The sequence below is a fragment of the Plecotus auritus genome (assembly GCF_963455305.1).
Source record: "Plecotus auritus genome assembly, chromosome: 9".
NCBI lineage: Eukaryota > Metazoa > Chordata > Mammalia > Chiroptera > Vespertilionidae > Plecotus > Plecotus auritus.
The window spans coordinates 10,243,144-10,268,484 of NC_137783.1; the positions used below are offsets into that span (position 1 = coordinate 10,243,144).

The following is a 25,341-nucleotide window of genomic DNA, read 5'->3' on the forward strand; positions in this document are numbered from 1 at the left end:
GGCGTCTTGGTTTTTAAAAGCTTTGGTTTTTTTAAACTTTGATGTTTTGACTTTCTTAGATGTAAAACGAAGATCAGGAACAGATTTGAAGAAATGCAGAGTGAGTTGGTGCCAGTCAGCATGTCAGAGACAGAGTACACAGCCTCCATTTCCTCTGGTAAAAATATTGGGAAAACAGAAGACTCAAGCAACTCGTTTTCTGGTGATGAAAGCTTAGAAAATGAGTCCCAACTATTGTCATTAAACTCTGATAAAACTTCATGTCAGCCTAATGAAAACAGTAATCAAATTGAGGCACAGGAGAGCTGTATTCCAGATCATGGTGGAAGTGAAGATTCTAAAACAGACATATGCCCAGAAAATTCTGAACAAATAGCTAATTTTCCTGGTGGAGATTTTACAAAGCAAGTTTCGAAAACAAATGAAACTGAACAGACAGTAAGTCAAATATTGGCAGAATTAAGGTCCTCCACATTTACAGAAGCAGCTAGTCAAAAGACTTACTCAGAAAGTCTCTATGATACAGACTGCACCAAGAAACTTATTTCAAAGATAAAGAATGTTTCAACATCAGAGGATTTGTTAGAAGAAATAGAATCTGAGCTCTTATCTACGGATTTTTCAGAACACCGAGTACCAAATGGAATGAATAAGGGAGAACATGCATTAATTATGTCTGAAAAGTGTGTGCAAGATAAATATTTGCAGCAGGAACACACCATAAAGAAGTAAGTTTTTAATTTTTTTCAGGTTATTTTTTTCCACAGGAATTAAAGATAGCATTCTTTAAAGGAAGGTATTATCTTGTCCACTTTTAATTGCACAACAGAGCCACACACATTGTAGTTGATCCACAAATATGTATTTACTGAATAATTAAGCAAATGTTGGTTATTCAATTTGTCTATTTTTTTAGAATGTGGTATTTTTATTTGTATTATTTTAGAAATAATAGGTATGCATCAGTGTTTTTATATGGGGTGGGCAAAAATAGGTTTATAGTTATAAATAATACAATAATTAATAATAATATAAGAATAGACTGTTTTGCTTATTTACAACTATAAACCTACTTTTGCCCACCTCTATTATTCTATATAATAAAAACCTAATATGCTAAGTGTCCGGTCATCCGGTTGGCATTTCAAGCAATCAAAGCGTAATATGCTAATGCCGCTCAACCGCTCGCTGTGACATGCACTGACCACCAGGGGGCAGACGCTCTGACCGGTAGGTTAGCTTGCTGCTGGGGTCTGGCTGATGGGGACTGAGTGAGACACACCCTGGAGCCCTCCCACAGTCCCTCCCCTGCTGGCCAACCTCCCATGTCCCTCCGTGGCGGCGATGGTGCACTGGTGGGGTCCCTCAGCCTGGCCTGCACCTTCTCGCAATCTGGGACCCCTCGAGGGATGTCAGAGAGCCGGTTTTGGCCCGATCCCACAGGCCAGGCCGAGGGACCCCACTGGTGCATGAATTCATGCACCGTGCCTCTAGTACTATATATCTGTCAGACTAAGCATATATAAACAGATATGTATAAAGTCAATATTTTGAATATGATTTAAAATTTGTTTTACATGTCTTAATATGTAAGTCTAAAGGAATTTTTTATTAAAAGGTGTAAGTATATTAAAGATCTAGCAATATTTATAAAGACAACTAAAATTTTTCAGGTTTGAAAGAATGTAAAGCATAATATCAAAATGAAGAGTAGTTCAAAATGAAATGAGAAGTCATAAAATTAAAAATTTTCTTTAAATCTTCATTGTAAATTTACTGGTTTAAAAAGATTAAAATGCAGAGAACAGAATTTGTTACCATTCAGTAAATAAGAACATGGTTATTTTTAGACTTCTTGTATTTGTGGAATTAATTTCTATTTTAACAAGTTTTAATTTCACTTTATCTTTTTCTAATAGTATTATATCACCCTGTATTTTTATTCTAGATTTACATATGTAAGTGGTGCTTATGGTTAGGTACTCTTTTATAACCTTTAAGAAAGGAAAATAAAACATGCTAGCCTTCACTGAAATACAGACTGATTCTCTTTAAAAAGTGATACATGAATGGGAGGTGTATGTGTAGAGAAAGGGGAGGAGGAAGTTTACATACCAGAGGAGGATGACAGAGAAAAAAAAGCATAATTCAAATATTGCAAGATATGTAATTGCCCTTTAATGATAACTTGCTTCCAGTCTTTACTGTTTCAGATTATCTTGCTCAGTGGATCAGCATTCCCCAAACCAGCTTATCCTTCATTGGTTTATCCATTTAACTTTAATCTCCTAGCATCCAGAGCCCCTCTTTATTTTCTTTTGTTTGTTAATCCTCACCAGAGAATATTTTTTCCATTGCTTTTTCAGAGTGGAAAGGAAGGAGGGAGGGGGAAGGGAAGAGGAGAGAGAAACATCGATCTGGGAGAAACACTTCGACTGATTGTCTCCCGACTAGGGGTCAGGGAGTGAACCTACAACCCAGACATGTGCTCTTTGATCCTTCAATGCGAGGGCTGACACTCCAACTTCTGGGCAACACTGGCCAGGGCTTTTTTTCTATTTTTTTCATTTTTATTTTCAATTGTGATAAAATAGACAACATAAAATTTACCATCTTAAACATTTTTATAAGTGTACAGTTGGCTAGTGTTAATTATATTATATTCACATTGTTAAAAATTTCCATAGGTTTTTCTTCTTGCAAATCTGAAACTTTATATGAATTAAACAACTTTTTATTCCCCCCTGCTTCCAGTCCTTAGCAACCACCATTCTACAGTTGACCCTTGAATAGCACTAGTTTGAAGTGTGTGGGTCCATTTTTACATGGATTTTTTAAAAATATGTATAGTACTGTGAATGTATTTTCCTATGATTTTCTTTTTGCTAGCTTTATTGTAAGCATGCAGTATATAATACATATGACACAAAATATCTGTTAATTGACTGCTTATATTGTCAGTAAGGCTTCTGGTTGACAGTAGGCTATTAGTAGTTAAGTTTTTGAGAGAATCAAAAGTTATACATGGATTTTCGACTGCCCAAAGGGTCTGTGCCCCAAGCTCCATGTTTTTCAAGGATCAACTGTACTTTGTTTCTAAGAGTTGACTACTCTTGATGTTTCATATAAATGAAATCGTATGTAGCAATTTGCCATTAGTGACCAGCTTATCTCACTTAGCACCTGTCTTCAGGGTTTATCCATACTGTAGCATGTGTCAGAATTTTCTTCCTTTTTAAGACTGAATAGTATTCCTTTGTATGTATGTACCACATTTCATTTATCCATTCATCTATGAGTGGACCTTTGGGTTGCTTCCAGTTTTTGGCTATTGTGAATAATGCTGCTGTGAATATGAGTGCACAAATCTGTTTTGAGACTCCAAGGCCTTTTTAATACTACCCCAAAACTAATTGCTTCTAGTCCCACTCGTATTCTTCCTGGAATGCTGGTATTTTGAATAAACTATATGACTTTGTGCTTGAAACCATCAGTGTTGCTGCCATTCTTGCTTTTTAGGGCAACTTCCTCATTTCCCTGCTATCTCTACTTATTTTTTTAGACCTTCCCTTTGAGATTATCCCTGATGCCTCTTCCACTTTCCTTAGATCTGGACTCGTAATCACTTTCATGCCTCTCTTGTAAATTATAAGATGTGCATTTAATAATAATAGCAGCAAACACTTAACATGCTGTTAATCATGCCTGGCACTTTACATATTTTAACTCATAGAGTCCTTACAGCAACCCTATTTGGTATGAACTGTTATATTTTCCAGATGAAGTGACTGAAGCACAAATAGATTAAGCATTTGTTCAAGGTCACATGCTAGTAAATAGCAAAGTTAAAATATGAGCCTAGTTAGTCTGATTTAGAGGATTTTTAATGTTGTATCTGAAATGAATTAGTGACAGGTTATTAATTTTCTGCTATATTCCTAATTTTCTAGATAAATTTAATTCCTCTCTTTTAGTCTCTCCTGTCTGGACAGTGGCAGCATGGTAGACGAGTAAGCACAGTTCTGGTCAGAGCCCCAGAGTTGGAAGATGCCCACTGCCATTTGCGAGCCCTTTTCCCAGCCAAATCCACCTCTGAGCCAAAGATTGTTCTTCTGTGTGAGGGGGTGATACTCACCTGATGAGGTTGCTTTGTGTATAGTAAGGCATTAAAAAAATGTCAGATATTGTCATTTTAAATCTAGGTTAATCTTTTGTTACACAGTGTTTTTAACTTAATTGAGTTAATGCTTCATGACTCAGGTTCTAAAACTGACTTTCAGTTCCTTTGGCTTAAATTTTCATGAATGTTACATATTTCTCTTTTCCAAATATTTGCATGATTTACTTCCTCACTATAGTCCTGTGTCCTTAGAAAGGCCTACCCTGACCACCTTATCTAAAATCACAGCTCAAGTTACTGTCTGTCCTAGAGCCTTCCTTCCTTTAGTTTTGTTAATAGGACTTAATCACTACTAGGGATTTTATTATACATCTATTTGTTGTTTATTTTAATATTCTCCCTTAGAATGTAAGCTCCCTGTGGGCAGGGATGGTTTGCTAATGGGCTTTTAATATGCAGAATAATATAGGTACTTAGTAGGTGCCCCTATAAGCTTTTGTTGAGTGAAATGAGAGATCTTCAAAGTAGATGTAAAGACCTGGGCTAAAGAATTACAGCTGGGTTCAAATCTCAGTTTAACCACTTACTAGCTGTATGAACTGGAACACGTTCTAGGCTTCAGGTTTTTAAAAAATTCATTAAAAAGATAATTATTATTTCATAAACTTGAGTTAAATGAAATGCAATTAAAGCTAAACTTAGTAAGTAGTAATTGTGCAATAAATTTTAAGTAATAGCTGTTGCTATTAATAATCCTAAAATATCAGCTGTTAATCTTCTTAGATATCTGACCTTATTGCAGGTAATTTTTAAGGTTTTACTTATACTTTTCTAGGGGATTCAAAATTAAATGTCTCCTTAAGCTTTTGTTGTTTTACATTGACTACTTTTCTATAACTATTAAAATAGCATTAAAGTATTTTTAAAATCTAAAGCAAGATTTCTCCACCTCAGCACCGTTGATATTTGGGGGTAAGTCATTCTTTGTTTGTAAGATGTTTAGTGTCCCAGGCCTCCACTCACAAGAAGCCAGTAGCAATCGCCATCCCTGTTGTGGCAACCAAAATGTCTCTAGACAAATGCATGGAGGGGCAAAATTACCCCTCTTTGAGGATTACTCATCTGAAGGGATGAAGTTCATAATTGTGATGCCCAAAGACATAAACTTAAAAGAGTGTGGTGTTTTTTTCTGAGTATATTCACTTGATTTGGAATATGCAGATTTCTAGAAAAATGTTAATAGCCTGATTGGCCAGAGAATTTTTTTTTTTCAAAGTGTAATGTGTCATTACAAAAGGATTTCTTAGGAATATTGATTTATTTGTCAGAAATTTGTATGCAGATCTACACCCTGATCTGCATACAGATTATATTGCATATCTCCTTTTTAAATTATGTTTTCCTTACACTGTCCTTTTCATATTTAGGTTAATTAAAGAAAATAAGAAGCATCAGGAGCTCATTTTAGATATATGTTCAGAAAAAGACAATTTAAGAGACGAACTGAAAAAAAGAACAGAAACAGAGAAGCAGCATATGAACACAATTAAACAGGTAAGAAGACAAATCTTTAAAGACTGCATTTCAATTTATAAAATAAACTAGAGGCCCGGTGCACGAAATTCGTGCACGGGGTGGCGGGGGTCCCCTCAGCTCGGCCTGCACCCTCTCCAATCCAGGACACCTCGAGGGATGTCCGACAGTTGGATATCCCTCTCACAATCCGGGACCACTGGCTCCTAATTGCTCACCTGCCTGCCCGCCTGCCTGATCGCCCCTAACTGCCACCCCTGCTAGCCTGGTCACCCCCAACTCTCCCCCCAACCCCCCCCCCCCCGCCAGCCAGGTCGCCCCTAACTGCCCCCTGCTGGCCTGGTCGCCCCTTACTGCCGCCCCTGCCGGCCGGGTCACCCCAAACTGCCCCCCCCCCCCGCTGGCCTGGTCACCCTTCACTGCCCCCCCTGCCGGCCTGGTTGCCCCCAACTGCCCCCCCCCCCCCGTGGGCCTGGTTGCCCCATGCAGCCTGCTGCTCGGTCATTTGGTCGCCCCTCACTAACCCCCCTGCCGACCTGGTCACCCCACGCAGCCTGTTCGGTCGTCCAGACGGTTGTGATGGTCGCTTAGGCTTTTATATATATAGACTAGTGACCCGGTGCACGAAATTCGTGTACCTAAAAGGGGATTAATTAGAGGAAATAATTTCATATTGCTATTTGCCCTTTCTCTATAATAGAAGTGTCAGAGATGAAAGAAAATTAGTAAAATGTATATGAAAATCTTCCTCCTGTCAGAGTCTGGGGCACACCACGGGACCCAGAGTCAAGTCCCTGCCCACCCACATGCACCTCAAAATCGCGTGAGAACCAGACCCGGCCGGCCCCCCCCATTGGGCTAGATCCAGACCCGGCCAGTCCCACCCTTGTCAAGCCCTGCCGGGCAGGGGGCGTAGCCTCAGGTCCCCTGGCCCGGCGCCAGGATGGGGAGCGTGGTCTGAGGTCCCCCAGCCCAGACCGGGGCGGGGGGTGTGCCTTGAGGTCCTCCATCAAGCCCCGCCAAGTGGAGGGGCGCAGCCTCAGGTCCCCCGGCCCAGCACCAGGAGGGGGGGGCGCAGCCTCAGGTCCCCCGTCAAGCCCCTCTGGGCAGGGGTACGGCCTGAGTTCCCCCAACCCAGCACTGGGGGTGCACCTTGAGGTCCCCTGTCAAGCCCCGCTGGGTTGGGGGCATGGCCTGAGGTCACCTGTCAAGCCCAGCCAGGCAGGGGGCGCAGCTTTAGGTCCCCTGGCCCGGTGCTGGGGGCGGGGAGTGCGGCCTGAGGTCCCCTGTCAAGCCCCGCTGGGCGGAGGGTGCAGTCTGAGGTCTCCTGGCCTGGTGCTGGGGGGGGGGGGGGGGGCGTGGCCTGAAGTCCCCTGTCAAGCCCCACAGGGGCGGGGGAGGGCATAGCCTCAGGTCCCTGCTGATTGCTTCTTAAGGCTCCTTACGGGAACTTGGCCTCAGCTGTGGGTGCAGCCATCTTTGTGATGGAGTGATGGTCAATTAGCATATTCCCTCTTTATTAGATAGGATAAGTACATTTCTGAAAATTTGTGTATAAATAAAAGTTTTGTCTTTTAAGTTAGAGGGTTGCTTGGTATGTAAAGCATTCTCTTTTATAAAGTAGGAATCAATCCTATCTAATAAAAGAGTAATATGCAAATTAACCATCACTCCGCTACACCCACAAGCCACGCCCACCAGCCAATCAGGAGCGAATATGCAAATAAACCCAACCAAGATGGCTATGGCCACAGAGAGCAGGAGGGAGGCTTAGGTTTCCCCGGCAATGGAGGAAGCCAAGCTTTCCACCTGCCCTTGCTGGCCTAGGCCTCCACTCAAGGCTACAAAGTTTCAATGATAGAAGATACTAAACCCAAACAGAAATGGCAGCAGCCACAGAGCTGGAAAGAGCAGGAGGCTAGGGTTGCCCCGGCGATGGAGGAAGCCAAGCTTTCTGCACACCCTGGCCGGCGCAGGCCTCGCTTAAGGCTACAAAGTTTCAATTATAGAAGATACATAAATCCCAATAGAAATGGCTGCCACCACGGAGCAAGCAGAAGGCGTGGCTCCGCTCCAGGCTACAAAGTTTCAATTGTAGAAGATAAATAAACCCCAGATACCAGGGCCTCCGCTTGGGTTGCCGGGGGCATGGCTGGCCTGCAAACCACCACAAGCCCCTCGCCCAGGCTGCCCCACGCCCCAAGGGAACCCCCACCCTCATCCGGGACACCCTTCAGGGCAAACCAGCTGGCCCCCACCCATGCACCAGGCCTCTATCCTATCTAATAAAAGAGTACTATGCAAACTGACCATCACTCCAACACACAAGGTGGCTGCCCCAATGTGGTCAAAGATTCTGCCCCCATGTGGACACAAGATGGCCACCACAAGATGACCAGCAGGGGAGGGCAGTTGGGAGGAACCAGGCCTTCAAGGGAGGGCAGTTGTGGGCGATCAGGCCAGCAGGGGAGGGCAGTTGGGAGGAATCAGGCCTGCAAGGGAGGGCAGTTGTGGGCGATCAAGCCTGCAGGGGAGGGTAGTTAGGGGTGACCAGGCTGGCAGAGGAGGGAAGTTGGGGGTGACCGGGCCTGCAGGGAAGGGCAGTTGGGGGGGACTCAGGCCTGCAGGGGAAGGCAGTTAGGGGCAAACAGGCTGGCAGGGGAGCAGTTAGGCATCAATCAGGCTGGCAGGGGAGTGGTTAGGGGGTGATCAGGCTGGCAGGCAGAAGCAGTTAGGGGCAATTAGGAAGGCAGGCAGGCGAGCAGTTGGGCGCCAGCAGTCCTGGATTGTGAGAGGGATGTCCGACTGCCCGTTTAGGCCCAATCCCACCAGGATCGGGCCTAAACGGGCAGTCGAACATCCCTCAAGGGGTCCCAGATTAGAGAGGGTGCAGGCTGGGCTGAGGGACACACCCTCCCGTGCACGAATTTCGTGCACCGGGCCTCTAGTATTTTTATATGATATGTGTGATTATATTCTATATATGTGTGATTGTATTCTATATATGGTAGAAATCAGAGAAGGCAACTTGATTTGGCAGATAGACTTTTTACCAATTAAAGGAAAAAACAATATATAAAAATTTATATATGGCATTAGAATATTTTTAAGCTTACAGTTTAATATTAACCATACTGTGAACTTTGGCTCTCCTACTTCAGATTTTATCTAGCTAGCTGGCTTCTCCAGCCTTATCCTTCCTCACCTCTCCTTTCCCTTCCTCCCTTTCCCTTACCCCCTCTCCTCTCCCTCCTCCCTCTCCCCTCCCTCCTCTCTCTTCCCCTTCCCCCTTCTTCCTTCCCCTTCTTCCTTCCTTCCTTCCTTCATGGATCAGTAAAGTGAATATTTAGACTGGTAGCAAAATTGAGCTGCTCTTTATTTTTCTGAGCTGCTTTTTCTTCTGTGGACAGGATTAGAAGCATTCTAGCCTTAAGAGTCTTTTGTGTCATCTTTCACAGAAAGTTATATAATGAAAATAACAGTAGATAATAGATAATCCTATATAATAAAAGGCTAATATGCAAATTGTCCCTTTGGGAGTTTGATTAGGAGTTTGACCAGGGGGCAGGGCCGACTGGCCCACTGCCCGCGGCCCTTCCCCAGGCTGGCCTCACCCCTGATCGCCCTCCACCTTGATTGGGGGTGAGGCTGGCCTGCCAACTGCTCACGGCCCCTCCCCCCCGGCCGGCCTGTCTGATATTTAGTGTAGCACTTATACTTTCTTATAGTTGCTGTTTGCATGATATATGCAAATAGCAACTTTTTTCATCCTTTTAGTTTGTCTATATCTTCGAATCTGAAGCATCTCTTATAGACAACATATTTGGTATCTTGTTTTTTTATTCCAATCTGACAGTCTCTGCCTTTTGATATTATTATTTAATTTGCTGTCACTTAATATTATTATTAGCAGTTGGATTTATATCTTCCAGTTTTACTTTTTTATGTCTCATGTCTTTTTGTTCCCCTGTTTATCTATTATTACTTTCTCTTGTATGTAATATTTAAATTTCCTTTATGATATTTTCACTATATTTTTTAGTTATTTCCATAGTAATTACTCTAGAGCAAGCATGTCAAACTCATAGGCTAACACAGGCCAAATAAACAAGGTTTAAGTTTATGTGGGCTGCAAAAAAACAAAAGCTTCAATTTTCATAGAAATGTAAGTTTATTTCAATAGAGACATGCAAAGGGCTGAAATAAATGAGTAACTGTTAACATAAAATAATAGAACATTTTAATGAAAATTAATATTTTTTCTTTAACTTTAATTTACCAGACACTGAATAACTGCACAAATTAATAAGTATAACACAAATAAATCTATTTTTCTTGTTCTCAGAAAACGGAATATTTCCCATTGCACACACAAAACAAGTCAGTCCAAGACTAATGACGTGGCAATTGGCTGCTAAAATAGTTGCTGCTAGTATTAGTGGAGAGAAACGGTGCGCCCGCGTGAGGAGCATAAGGGAAATGAATGCAGCACAATTATAGTAATCAGTCATTAGCAAACGTTGTCATTCGTTATTAATAACTAGAGGCCAGATGCATGAAATTCGTGCAAGGGGCTTGGCCCTTGCAGCCCTGCCTTCGTCCGGAAGGTCGTCTGGCAGGACGTCTGGCTGTCTGGTCTAATTAGCATATTATGCTTTTATTATTATGGATTATGTATAATAGGATATTGTAAAAATTAAGTCACAAAAAACGGTTCTTACATACTGTATATTGGCTGGGCCGCAAAAATATTCCTTGTAGGCTGCCAGTTTGACATGCTTGCTCTAGAGCTTACCATCCATCTTATCAGAATCTGCTCCAGATTTATACTAACTTAATTCTAATGAGATACAGAAACATTGCTAACATTTACTCTTTGAAATATATTCGTTGCTTTCCTTGTGTTTATTTATATTGTTTATATTTATTTGAGGTAGTGATGGTCTGTTTTGATACAGCTATAAAAATAATATGGAAATAATTTTCTTTACAGTTAGAATCAAAAATAGAGGAACTTAATAAAGAAGTTAAAGCTTCCAAAGATAAACTAATAGCTCAAGATAATGCAACTAAAAATGCAGTTCAGCAGTTACACAAAGAGATGGCCCATCGGATGGAACAGGTATTTTTCAAGTCATTATCATTATTAACTTTCTGGTGATTCTCTCTTGTTTATGAAAGTAAACGAATCCTATTAGCTGATTTTGGACATCAATGTTATTTTAGGAATGGATAATTTTATCCCTATAAAAATTAACTTGTTAAAAATGCTAAAGCAATACAAAAATAATGTGCTACTTAAAACAAATAATTTAATAAATTAGGACAAGTGTAGAATGAAAAATGAAAGTCCTTCTTCATTTGTACTTCTCCCTTCCTGCTACAGTCCCTTTATATCCCAGTCCTTGGTCCATAGCTAATAATTGATATTTTGTTATATATCTTACTATGTATGCATGTATAAGTTACACATATTCATACACTTTTTTTCCCTACTTGTTGGAGATCTTACTGTATATCTTTTTTTTTTAACTGTTTTCTCCCCTGTTTAATATACCTAATAATTTTAGTTGCCTATTGCATCCTATTGATTGTCTTGTTTGTTCATGCTTTATCTTCATTGAAGTCAGTGGTAAACATCTTAAACTGGTCAAATCCAAAGACTTTACTGCCTCCTTTTCCTTTATCTCTGCCCATAAATGGACTGACATAACACTCCCAACAGCTCTGTGAAGTGGGTGCTGCCATTATTTAGGGTGGGACCTGGAAATGTGTCTGTATAATATTTTGAGTATTTATTAGATGTGATTATCTGCTGTACCAGAACTTCAGGAAACATATTTTTAGACACTTTTCATAAGAGCATAGGAGCTTTTCCTACAATATCCTGACACTATAGCATCATCAACTTAGTTACATTATCAGTGGGTGCTTACCACTCTCTGCCATTGAAAATCCCTAAAGCTTAGGTAAATATGTGTTTCGTCATATTTGCAAACTATGAATTACTTAAGTGAAGGGCTATCTGTAGAAGTTTTTGTATAAAATTTTAGAATTTGGAGTAGAAGCTTACAATAATAGGGAATTTGAAATGAGTATATAGATGTAACAATTCAATTGGGTATTTCTTATTAAATGTGAAATACTTTAGAAAGCTTTCATGTATAGGAAATCAGATGATCATTAATTAGTATATTGTTACTTTTTTTTTTTGGCGAGGGAGCTAAGTTTATAGCTTTTAGAAAATTGTTAGCCATGCAGTAAGCATCCTGGCGGAAAACAAATTAGTGATTTGAGGAGAATTTAATAAAAGGACTTTTACAAAGGTATGGGCAGGACTTAGGTTGCCCAACGAGGGAAAATGAAGGGTTCTGGGGCTGCTGGTGGAGCCATTATTGCTCTTTGGGCGAAAGCAGGGGTGGGCAACCTTTTTTCTGTGAAGGGCCGTTTGGATATTTATAACATCATTCACGGGCCATACAAAATTACCAACTGAAAAATTAGCCTGCTGAATTTGATCAAAGGTTTAATTAACTCACCCCTCATGCCTCGGCAGGGCCAGACCGAATGATTTTGCAGGCCTTATATGGCATGAGAGCCGGACATTCCCCACCCCTGGGCTAAAGGAATAGGAGAGGGCACAGATCGTGCAACTCAGAGAGACAGTGGTGGAATAGAGAGAGCACCTGACCGGAGCAGTCTCCTTTGACCAACCTGAGGTGACTCTGGAGGAGCCAGATCTCCCTCTCTGCCTACCCTCCTGATCTTCTGTCTAGTGCAGCCGTGGGCAAACTACGGCCCGCGGGCCGGATCCGGCTGTTCTATCCGGTTCTCTTGGTCTCCCCTCCGCTCCTTTACTTTGAATTTATATTAGTTCACACAAACACTCCATCCATGCTTTTGTTCCGGCCCTCCGGTCCAGTTTAAGAACCCATTGTGGCCCTCGAGTCAAAAAGTTTGCCTACCCCTGGTAGTGACTCCTGTTGGCTGAACCAACTGGAAGTATGAGGCAAGGAAACTTGTTGCTGTAGTGTCTGAGGTCATCTTGCTGAAGCACAGGGTGGATGGGAAAGAGTGGGAAAGTGGACCCAGAGGAGTAAACAGAAAACAGCAGCCATATCAGCCAAAGTAAAAGGAATAGGAAAGGGTAAAATAAATACTAGTGACATTAATTTGTTTAGTGTTTATCTATAGTTTTGAATTTTTTCTTTCCTTTTTAAAATTTCACAGATCCTGGGAATGTTGTTCCATAACCAAAAAATACATTGGTAATATTATAGAAAAATAATATTTTAAATTTTAATTTTATTTAAAAAATTTAATGCTAGATACTTTTTTCAAAGGCCAATAAGAAATGTGAAGAGGCTCGCCAGGAAAAAGAAGCAATGATAATGAAGTATGTAAGAGGTGAGAAAGAATCTTTAGACCTCCGAAAGGAAAAAGAGATACTTGAGAGAAAACTTAGAGATGCAAATAAAGAAACTGAGAAAAACACTAACAAAATTAAGCTGCTTTCTCAAGAGAAAGGACGTTTGCACCAGCTGTATGAAACAAAGGTATAACTTGCGCTATTGTACCTTGTTTGAAATGTATTCTGTTTGCTTTTTCTTAATCAGATAATCATAACTTACCGTGGTTAAACCACTAGTAAACATCAGGTTGTTTAGTTTACCTCCTAAGTATGTGAATGCTTTAGTAATTCCAGTTGTTACCTGTGTGCAGAAAATGTTACTGGAAAAAGATGAGAAATTGACATATGTTGTTTATTAGATAAAATTTTCTTGAAAGATCTTTTAAACAACTTTTTCATTAAATCTATATGTTGAAGAAATTAGTTTGTGCTTCAAAGGAAGATTTTGGCAAGATAATATACATAGTAGTGTCAAAGTGTGAATGGTTTAATAAGTATCATTTGACCAGAATACTAATGTAACACTTATTCATTATAGAATAGAATTTGCATTTTTGGGGATAAAAAAACATGTTCTTAGCCCTAGCCAATGTTGCTCAGTGGTTAGAGCATTGGCCCATGGACTGAGGGCCACGGGTTGGATTCTAGTCAAGGGCACATACCTCAGTTGCAGGATCCCCAGCCCCAGTTGGGGTGTGTGTGGGAGGCAACCAATCAATATTTCTCTCTGTCTCTACCCATTCCTTCCACTCTCTCTAAAAATCAATGGGAAAAATGTCCTTGTGAGGATTAACAAAATAAACAGACAGACATTGTTCTTAGATGCTGTCTAAGGAGATGTAATTACTTAGCTATTCAGAGCCCTTGTGTTAACTAGCAGCCTCATTGCATGATCTCATTTCCAGTGGATTATCACTTCTTGATCTTCTTGATGATGAATGTTATTATTTTTTTGAAATATATTTTATTGATCTCAGAGAGGAAGGGAGAGGGAGAGAGAGAAACATCAGTGATGAGAGAGATTCATTGATTGCTGCTTTCTGCATGCCCACACTGGGGATCGAGCCCGCAACCTAGGCATGTGCCCTGACTGGGAATTGAACTGTGATCTTCTGATTCATAGGTTGATGCTTAACCACTGAGCCATGCTGGCCAGGCTAATGTTATTTATTTTATTATTTTAAAAATATATTTTATTGATTTTTTTACAGAGAGGAAGGGAGAGGGATAGAGAGTTAGAAACATTGATGAGAGAGAAACATCGATCAGCTGCCTCCTGCACACTCCCTACTGGGGATGTGCCTGCAACCAAGGTACATGCCCTTGACCAGAATCAAACCTGGGGCCCTTCAGTCTGCAGGCCGACGCTCTATCCACTGAGCCAAACCGGTTAGGGCTAACGTTATTTTTTTATTAATTAACTTTTAGTTCAGGAAAGTTGTCATTGTCTCAGAAATCCTGGCAAAACCAATTTAATTCTTATTTTACCTTAAAGCCAAGTGGTTGAGAAGAATAAAGGTATGCTTGTACTTGTAATATATCTAGTTGGTTAAATTATATGTTAATTATGTCTGTTAACAGGATTTAGGATTTTACTGCCCTCTTATGATTTGCACTTTAAATCAGTTTTATGGCTTATAGGCCATAATAATGTGCCATCTTCTGAATTACTGTGTATTGATTATTTTGAGGTGGGATAAACATACACAAATAATTGGTTGATTGTAAAATGAAAAATATGACCTAGTGATATTATTTTAGGAAGGTGAAGCTACTAGACTCATCAGAGAAATAGAAAAACTAAAGGAAGATATCAACTCTCACATCATTAAAGTAAAATGGGCACAAAACAAATTAAAAGTGGAAATGGATTCGCACAAGGTGAGTACGTGATGCAGTGGAAAAATCATTAGTATCAGTTTTTAGAGCAAATGCAGTAATAGTTAATGAGGCATAAAGTTGAATTTAGTGACTCCGGTAGGATAGCTTGGGCCTGCATATTTGGTGATTGCGAGCCTTAGATTTAGCCTTGAGGTCTCAGTCACCATATCTAGCTCCTTAGCAAATCCTGCTGACTGCTCTCAAGTCTTGACCCATCGTTCCGAGTGAAAGTTTCCCTGGCTACCCTCTAAATTTTCAGCACCTGCCCCCAGGCTTTCTCATGTCTTTATTTTTACTCCTTAGCACTTGTCACCATTTAATACAACATTTTCACTCGTGTATTTTATTTATTATGTACCTTCATCTAGAATATCAGCTTGTGAGAGTGGAGATTTTGTCTTTTTTTTTTAAAAACACCACTGTTTCCCCAGAGCATAGTACAGTGCCTGGTGCATGGTAGGTGCTCAATGAATACTGAATGAATGAATCAGCGAATGAAACGTTGTTAATACCTTAACAAACATACATTTAATGTGATTATTACTTTTATTCAATTATTTAGTGAGTATTTATTTGGCATATAGAAATCTCTCAATTGCTATTTTTGAGTGAATGAAGTGAGTACCTCCTGTGTGTCAGACTCTGTTTTAGTTATTGATCATATAGAAGTTGGGGGGAGGGGAAACCAGATAAAGTTTCTCTCTCTGTGTCCTCTTGTTGAAATAATATTCTAACATTTAAAAAGTACATATATTAGAAAAAGTCTCCAAATATTTACATTTTTAAAGTGATACTGAATTTTAATACAAGTCAAATTATTATAAACAGCAACTAAAAGTATATAAGTAAATACTTAATTGTATGATAGACTTATACAAAAACAAATGACATATAAGAAGCAGCATGTGAAGGATAGATGAAGTATAGATGGTTCAAGAGATGAAGGGAAAGGTATTACAAGTGGAGGAACAATAAGAAAAAAGGGAAAAAACTATTGGTATTTGGGAAGACCACCCTAACTAGAACAGAAGGTTTATATATTATGTTTCCCTTATTAATTCAACAAATATTACTTGCACCATTAATAAGGGGCAAGTTCTGAGCTAGGTGCTGCCCAGAAGCTGCTTCCCAATGGGGAAAACATAAGCCATGGTCCACTATCAGTTGTTACAGTCTAGGGATGCCCTGGATTCTGTCCATGGGAAGGCCCTTTCTGAAGGGAAGCTACTAAGAGGAGATGTTTTAATTTGAAATCAACATGATAGCCAAACCCCTGGGACTGGTTGGGTACTCTGCAGAAGTATGGAGAAAGAGCTGAGGGCAGGGAGATGTCTTGGGAAATTGCCACAGGAAATAGAAAGGCAGTTGAGGAGCTCAAGAAGGCAACAATGAAGAGGGACAAAACAGCACACTGTCTTGTAATGGAAACAGGAAGGATGTTCAAAGAGTAGGGAGTGGTCAGAACTGGAGCAAAGTCAAGAAGAAGGAACAAGAAGAAGGAAGTAATTGAATTTAACGAGAGAGTAGTCCCTGCAAACCTTCAGAATTGCTGTTTCAGGAGAGTGGTTAGGAATAGAAACCAAACTGCAGCATGAATCTATAACAAAGCAGTTTTTAATAGATACCATCGCCATAAACCAAAGAATTGTCTTCTGTGTGTGTGTGCAAAGAACTGTTTAATATTTGCTCTTGTTGTCTTACCAGGTTAGTTAGTAAATTGTAGTGATTTGCTGAGAACTTTATGATATTTAACTTTATTTAATGGCTTTTAATTATTCGGCCCCTCGGTGGCAGTGCTGAGACAAAAACTTTCTCTGCCCTGGTCATTGTTCCTACCATTCATCACATCATTGTGCCCACGTTTGTCACTGTCCTTTTATCAATGCAGGAAACCAAAGATAAACTCAAAGAGACAACAACAAAATTAACCCAAGCAAAGGAAGAAGCAGATCAGATACGAAAAAATTGTCAGGATATGATAAAAACATACCAGGTATGCTAACTTTTCTAATAGATTAGTAACAAATCATGCCAATGTTAATATTGTTTCATTAAAGTTTACATCTGTAATATTTGAAGTGTGGAATGTATTGGTAGGTCAATTAAATAAAACACAGGTTATTTCTGATGTCAAAGTACTTGTAGCTTATATAGAGATCTCATTAACTTAATAAAAACACTAGAAAACATCAGAAGAATAAAGCGTACATGTTTGTAAATGTATAACTTAAAAAAAAAACCACTGTATTATGTTTCATATCTTAGGTATGCAATTCTTGTTCTTGCAAAATCAACATATTTAAACTTTCAATGAAGTCATCATTTGTAGATACATATACTATGTATTTCTTAATTAACACACTTAATTGCAAAAGCCTTCTTCACTTTTCAAAGTATAAAACTTTAAAAATTAAGTTATACCTTTAAAATTTATTTTCCATTAGGAGTCAGAAGAAATTAAATCAAATGAGCTTGATGCCAAGCTCAGAGTCACAAAAGGAGAGCTTGAAAAACAAATGCAGGAAAAATCTGACCAGCTAGAGGTGAGTAGTTCTTTGTATACCCTAGATTGTGTAATAAATACAGGAGAGGAATGACAAGTACTTACTGTCATCTACTTTTAAAGCCTTTGGGAGGAGCAGGGTCTAGTTTAGTACATAATGATCTGTGGTTTCTTTTAAACTTGCTAAAAGATGCATCATGCCAAAATCAAGGAACTGGAGGATCTGAAGAGGACATTTAAGGAGGGCATGGATGAGTTACGAACACTGAGAACAAAGGTAATTAGATCTTTGGTCGTGACTCAGACGAAGGGTAAACATTTTTAATTTTGGACTCATTCTGATTTTTAAGCTGTTGGGGAAAGGGTATTTATTTAGAAGATTTCCAAAATGAAAGAACTCATAGGAGTAGACTATCAATTCCCTAGCAATAAAATGGACTCTCCTACTGAAATGAAAATGTCTTCTACTTCAACCCCTTCCAAGTGTTCCCAACATGCCTGTTTTTTAACACATTCGCTGGATCTATAACTTATCCTTGGGTCTCTGATCCAAAGGCAGTCTTATCAGCAAATTAATTGGAAAGATAATTGGATTTTAGAACTGTATGAGAAAATAATAGTTTCTTTATATTTCTCCTGGGTATATTTAATAGTCTTGTATACAGTTTTAATTTCTAACAATCTGTTAAGTTCTTTTCAGAGTTTATTGTCTTTATTGTAAGACTAGTATCTCTTTTAATGTAATTGTGAAAGAGTACCATTGCATATTCATTTATCTAGAAATAGGCTTTTAAGTAACCACTTTGAGTTTGCAAGCACAGGAATTTTCAAAGTGTTTTCCCTGTACACTTCTATTTGTTCTCCACGCCAGTTCCTTGAGGTAGGTAGGGAAGGTATGTCCTCTTTTCAGGTGAAGAAATGGAGATTCAGCAAAAAGAAAGTGACATTCTGAAATTCCCATGGCTAAATCAGAGGAAATCTGAGATGAAACCCAGGACTGTTAACTTCCCATTATGTTTTCTTCACATTAATTAACAGCTTCAGAATTCAGCCTAGGTTGTTCATATCTAACCACTACCTGAAATAGCTAATAAGGAACAAGAAAATATTGTTTGTAGTTAAACTTGGTTATGATTTGTGATAGGTGAAATGTCTAGAAGATGAACGATTAAGAACAGAAGATGAATTATCGAAATATAAGGAAATTATTAATCGCCAAAAAGCTGAAATTCAGAACTTCTTGGACAAAATGAAAATTGCAGATCAGATACAGGAGCAACATCAAAGGTATAAAATGAGCAATTTCTGTTTGTGCTAATCAACAGGCTTTTAAATTCTATCCCAAGTTTCTATTTTTAAATGCAATTATTGCATCAAACAAGAATAATTTAAAAATTTTACTGGCTAAAAATTTTTTAAATTTTGGTCTTTCTTTGAATTTTTTTGGATTATCTTTGAAGTTCCCATCATGGCTTCTAAAAAATCAAAGTTTATATTTCCTGAACATTGTCAGTAGCAGTTTATAAGACAGAATGGATTTGGGTTTCTTTATTCATTACTTAGCTTTCAAATTCTGTTACTTACACAAATAGTTAACTTTGTCTCCTACAAGGTAGATATACATCTATATCTATATCTTAGTATGCATGTAGCTTGAGGTCAGGATCTGAAGTTATTCCTTGGCTTCTTATAAAACCCTTTAGTTAAACTACTCATGAAATTACCTGGCAGAGCATGGATTCAGGTTGAATCCAGATACTTCTCATACCCAGGCTGCTGAGTGTTGCTAAAGAAATCCTCACCGTCCTCCAGAGTGACACTGCTATAAACTCATGGTTAGCAGCCTCGCCTGGGAATATTAATGCACCTCATATCCCATCATGTCCTTAGAGCCTTCTCCCCCATCTTCTTAGCATCTCTTCTAAACCTTACGGCTTTCTTCACATGCTCATCTTCCTTCTCACCTTACTATTTACTCTGACTGCACAGAAGAAATGGGAGCTATCAGTTGACAAGTTCAAAACCTCTTGCTATTCGTCCTCTGAACTTGCCTGCATCTACAACCATTCTTCCTTCTTTTCCTTCTGTTACGGAAGAAATTTTCCTGCTCCTCTGAATGGAATTGTTCTCTACTTCATCTGTGGGTTCCATGCGCTCCTGCCTTCTCAGGGTCTTTGTTCATTATTCTTTCTTTATCCTTTCTCTTACCACTCTCTTTCTACTGACTGTGTTTTCTTTCTACATGTAAATATTATTATATCTTACAAACATCAAGCTCCAGTGAACTTCTGCCTTTCTCCTTTCCTTCACAGCCACACCTTTATAGGGTCATCTCTACCTGTCCTTCATTTACTTCTTTGTTCTTCTAACCCTCTCCACTCATCCAAGCTTCTATCCCAACATTCCATTAAAAACTGCTATGCCTCCTTAAATCTAGTAGACACTTCCTCAGACTAAGCCTGGCTTGAGTTTTCAGTATTAATACCACTAAACTCCTTCCTTCCTCCCTCCCTCCCTCTCTGCCTCCCTCCCTCCCCCCCTCCCGGGGATCGAGCCTACAACCCAGGCATGTGCACTGACCAGGAATCGAACCAGCAATCTCTCAGTGCATTACCCTGGATGATCCTAACTATTCTTACAGTATGCTGCAGGACCGTCACATCATTTTCAGCCCATTTTGCTGAGTTCTAAACACAAAAGTATCAAAGACACCTCAGACTTCAATATGTCCAAAGCTTCATCTTTCCCTCCCACAACTATGTTTCTATGATGTTCCTGAGATGAGTGAAGAGTAGCATCCACATGGGACACCATGGCCCTCTGTCCTTCCCCTCACATATCTAACCAGACAAAACTATTATTAGTGATGTCTCTTTAATGTCTTTCAGTCTGTTTACTTTCATATTCCTGTTGCTACCACCATTGTCCAAGGCATTTTCAGCTCTCATCTGGAAAACTGCCACAGTTTCTAAGTATTTTTTCTTCCCTTTTAATCCATTTCCCACACTGCAGTTAGCATCTTTTTAAAAAGGAAATTTTCTCCAAACATTCCAATGATTGCCTCGTGAGTTCAGATGCTTTAACATGGCTTGGAGGGTCATCAGTGACCTGTTCCTTGCTTCTCCCTCTGTGCCTTCTCCTCTTTCACTCTTTTATTCCAGGAATAGTTGGTTAACAAATGTTGATTGATTATCTTCTATGTGCCAAGCCCTGTATTAAGTGGCAGGGATATAGTGCAGTCCTACCCTCATCAATGTTGAACATTTGTTTGTTAGGACCCACAAGAATTCACTCTCTTCTTCCCTGCCCAGCTTCCCTTCCTGGAACATAGTATTTGGTTCTCACATTCATTCCTATTCTTCCTTTAGGTCAGGAATTAGCACACTATGGCTGGCAAGCGAAACCCAGCCCAGCACCGTCTTTTATATTACATTTTGGAACGTAGCCGAGCTCATTCCTTTATGTGTAGTCGGTGGCTGCTTTGACACGACAGTGGCAGCATCAAACAGTTGCAACAAAGACCAAATGCCCCAGAAGCGAAATTGGGTACTGTCGGGGCCTTTTACAAGAAAAGTTTGCTAACCCCTGCTTTAAGGATTAATTCAAGCATCACTTACACTAGGTTGGGTGACCCGCTTGGTGCTTTCATCATCAAAAATGTTTACCCCACTTAGATAATTTTTCTACCTGACAAAACACTTTGAAAGCGGGGCCATGTCTGTCATGCTCCCTTGTATTCCTAGCTCTTAGTTCCTGGTATGTGTTAGTCATTCACAAGTAAAAGTATCTTTATAAAGCATTTTCTTCTATGAAAATTCCCAAACCACTAATTTAATGTTTTTCAATGGTTTAATTTTTTTCTTAAATATAAACTTTGTTTTTTAGAGGTAAACAAGAAATTGAGAATTTGAAGGAAGAAGTGGAAAGTCTTAATTCTTTGATTAATGACCTACAAAAAGACATCGAAGGCAGTAGGAAAAGAGAATCTGAGCTACTGCTATTTACAGAAAAGCTTACTAGTAAGAACGCACAACTTCAGTCTGAATGCAATTCTTTACAGTCCCAGTGTGACAAGCTTTCCTGTAGTGAAAGTCAGTTACAAAGCCAGTGTGAGCAAATGAAACAGGCAAATACCAGCTTGGTAAGTATAATTGTACATTCACCATTTAAAGCAACATAGCAAGAAGCAGCAATCGATTTCCCTACTGGCATAAACCTAGTGTAGCTGATCTAAGCTCTTTTTTATTGGCACTGACTTCCTTACAGATTTTTCAAATGCTGTGAGGAATGTCGGTTTTCCTTTCAACTTAGGTAGCTTATAATAAAACATTTCCCTAAAATGGTTATGAAGTATTTCACTTTTGAAAACAAGAAAATCAGGGTTTTTGACATTTCTAACTAGAATTACTATATCTTTTTATTTATTTATTTTAATCCTCACCCAAGGATATTTTTCCATTGATTTTTAGAGAGAATGGAATGGAAAGAGAGAGGAAGAGAGAGAGAAAGAGAGAAAAACATCGATGTGAGAGAGATATATTGATTGGTTGCCTACCACATGCACCCAGACCAGGGCCGCGAGCCTGCAACCAAGGTACATGCCCTTGACCAAAACCGAACCTGGGACCCTTCAGTCCACAGGCCACTCTATCCACTGAGCCAAACTGGCTAGGGCTGGAATTACTATATCTTTTTAAAAGTACTTTACATTTTTACATTTTTGTGCTTTAAAAATGGTTTAATATTTCCGAGTTATGAGAGTGCCTTCAAGTTACTTATAAAAATAATTTGAGATTTTAGTTAAAAAATACTTGGTGTTTTTGCATGTGTAAACTGGTAGATATACTAATGTACCCCGTGTTGCTATGTGAAGAATTTGAGGAGCTCAGTAAACAAAACCTGGTAAGGAGTGATAATAGAAGAATCTGCTATCAAAGACTTGGTATTTTTAATGTTTTAAACTGTGAGAAATAGTGGAAACATACAAGTCACCTATTAAAATTGGTGTCTTTTGTTTTATCTTAATTTAATATTTAGGAAAGTAGATTGTTGAAAGAGGAAGAATTGCGAAAAGAGGAAGTCCAGACTCTGCAAGCTGAACTCACTTGTAAACAAACAGAAGTTAAAGCATTGAGTACCCAAGTTGAAGAATTAAAAGATGATTTAGTAACTCAAAGACGTAAGCATGCCTCTAGTGTCAAGGACCTTACCAAACAACTTCAGCAAGGTAAGAAATTCTTCCACACTTAGACCTGGAATGTTTCTTGTTTCTTCTAATCTTTAGGATTTAGAGAAAAAACACTTTTCACATCAGGTTCTACCATGCAGAGGTCCTCAAACTACGGCCCGCGGGCCACATGCGGCCCGCCAAGGACATTTATCCGGCCCACCGGGTGCCTCTGCCTGTCCTGCTTAGCAGCCGACTTATCCCCGGCCCGCAGTGCGCATAGGAATTTGTTCATAGTTTTATTTTTTAAACTATAGTCCGGCCCCTCAACGGTCTGAGGGACAGTGAACTGGCCCCCTGTTTAAAAAGTTTGAGGACCCCTGGATTAGAGCCTTAAGTTCTTTTTAATGTACTATTGTTCATATACCAAATTGCTAAACTTCTTGCAGTTACATGAATAGTCTATAGCATCTTCTATACTAAAGGACATTTGTTCATGGGACTTAAGGCAGTAGTGTCGAAATATTTTTGATCACATATTCCTAGTAAAAATTACTTCAGCACTTTTTCTCTAATTTATATGTATTTATAAATTTTAAACGTGTTATTCTATTTGATGTATATTAGAATGTTACCAATGTATATCAGACAACAAGGAAAACAGAAATTTTAAAAGGTCAGATTAAATATAAGTATTAATAGTAGTTCTAAATTTTTCTCCCTACACTTGTGTATGAATTGTTTTGTGCAGCATCTTTCGAACTTGCATCTAAGTAGACCTCTAACTTAGAGATCGGTGAGACCTAACCTTCCATTGTACAGGAAATTGAGACCCAGAAAGCTTATAGATTAACCAAACACAGTGATTGATAGCCAGAGCTGGAATCCAGATTTCTTTCATTTAAAAATTCATACAATTATTGGGAGTGTGTGCCCTGTGCTTGCGTACAAAGACAAATAAGATATGCATTATGACTTCGTATTCTCTACTATTTCCCTCTGCTTTATTTGTGTCAAAACAGGATTAAACATAGTAATAAAAGAGATTTAGCATTTACTTAATATAAATTTATTCAGCTATTTGCCATGAGAAGTCAGTTTGTTTTTATAGATATAATTGAAGTGAAATTTGGGGGAAATTTCTGGTACCCTTCTACATCTTTCAGGACTCCAGAAGTTATGCCCAGTGTACCTAAGGGATGCCAGCCAGTATTAGTTGTTATCATGATGTTTTTATATATGTTGTATTTGACCTGTGCATTTCTAGATGTCATTTTGTATAAATGACACCTATAGCCCTCCTGGCCTAAGTGATTTTAGCAATAAAAATCAGAGGTAGTAGGAGCAAATAAATGGTCATGATAATTGTCACAAGTAACCCATGTCTTTCTTCTCTAGCACGAAGAAAATTAGATCAGGTCGAGAATGGAGGCTATGATAAAGAAGTCAGCAGCATGGGAAGTCGTTCTAGTTCATCAGGTAAAAAAACTAATGGTTTTAGTTATTTTGTGATTGATTATAAAAAGAAATAGCATATTTTGTTTTAAAAGGTATTGAAACGTTTTTCTTTCATTTTGAATTTTAAAAAGTGGTAGTTGTACATATTATAAGAAATATTTCCATTAGCCAGGGTTTCAAGTTTGCCATGTGGTTCTTCCCGCCCCCCCCCCCCCCACACACACACACACCTCCCATCCCCAATTCTGGAATGTAAAGCTCTTTGTAGTTAAAAGTATAGATGACATACAATATTATATTAGTTTCAGGTGTATGTCACGTGGTTCTCTATCACCTATTCCCCTATCTCCTTTTTTCTTACCTGCTTTGTCTCTATTCTGTGTAACAACTTCCTCTTCCATTCTTAAATTCAATTTGTATCCATCCCTACAGAGAGATTGGCTGTAGTGTGGTTTCTCTTTTTACTTTTATATTACTTTTAACACCTGGGAACTACTGAAGTGACCATATATCAGATTTTTAAATGTATATACACACAAGTATTTTTAAAATATTAGCATTTCTCATGGTAAATATGCTTATGGTACAGCAGAAATGAATAGAGTCTATGAAATTATGATTGGTAACATTGTGAAAATGGTAATTAGCAAAATATCAGTGTATTTATCAATTTTGGAATGCCAGGAACCATGCTCAGTGCTTTAAGTATATCATTTACTCTGCAAAAGTCTTGTTACAATTCCCACTTTAAAGCGTGTTTCCATGACTCATCCAAAATCCTCAGTGACTGAGCGCTCAGATTCTAAAGCCCTTGCGTGCCACAAGACTGCACTGCTCCAGGAGTGGCATATTAGGGGAGAAAATGCCATCAACAGGTACGATAGTGGGAAACGGTGTAGCAGAAGAAGCGTGGGTTTGAAATTACACATAGGTATTTAGGTCCCAGCTCTGCATTTATTAGTGTATGATGTTGGATAAGATACATTACTTGTCTAAAATCTATAGAATGGGGTAAAAAAAAGCTTAACTTTGTAGGTAAAAGGGTCAAAAATTCTTTACAACTGATGTTGATAAAAATAATAGCTAGCATTCACTTAGCGCTCACTACATATATGAGTTGTGGCAAGCACTTCACGTGTATTAAACTCACTTAAATGAGGATAATAATCCTGTGAGGTGAATAATGTTGTTGTTCTCATTTTAAGATGAAGTGACCAAGGCACAGAAAGTTTAATTAACTCGTCCGAAGTCTCACAGCTAGAAAGTGG

At 39.0% G+C, this 25,341-nt stretch overlaps 1 protein-coding gene across 1 annotated transcript in view; it reads left to right on the top strand.

Moving 5' to 3' along the window:
• CCDC186 (coiled-coil domain containing 186) overlaps positions 1-25,341 on the top strand; it is a 43,422-nt gene that overhangs the window by 10,861 nt on the left and 7,220 nt on the right. The window contains exons 2-13 of the mRNA XM_080687486.1: positions 60-728; positions 5,548-5,674; positions 10,647-10,775; positions 12,997-13,209; positions 14,826-14,945; positions 16,834-16,938; positions 17,390-17,488; positions 17,639-17,725; positions 18,593-18,735; positions 21,334-21,589; positions 22,486-22,675; positions 24,014-24,094. Coding sequence (XP_080543612.1) covers positions 94-728; positions 5,548-5,674; positions 10,647-10,775; positions 12,997-13,209; positions 14,826-14,945; positions 16,834-16,938; positions 17,390-17,488; positions 17,639-17,725; positions 18,593-18,735; positions 21,334-21,589; positions 22,486-22,675; positions 24,014-24,094 — 2,185 coding nt within the window. The 5' untranslated portion in view covers positions 60-93. The remainder of the gene's footprint in view (positions 1-59; positions 729-5,547; positions 5,675-10,646; positions 10,776-12,996; positions 13,210-14,825; positions 14,946-16,833; positions 16,939-17,389; positions 17,489-17,638; positions 17,726-18,592; positions 18,736-21,333; positions 21,590-22,485; positions 22,676-24,013; positions 24,095-25,341) is intronic.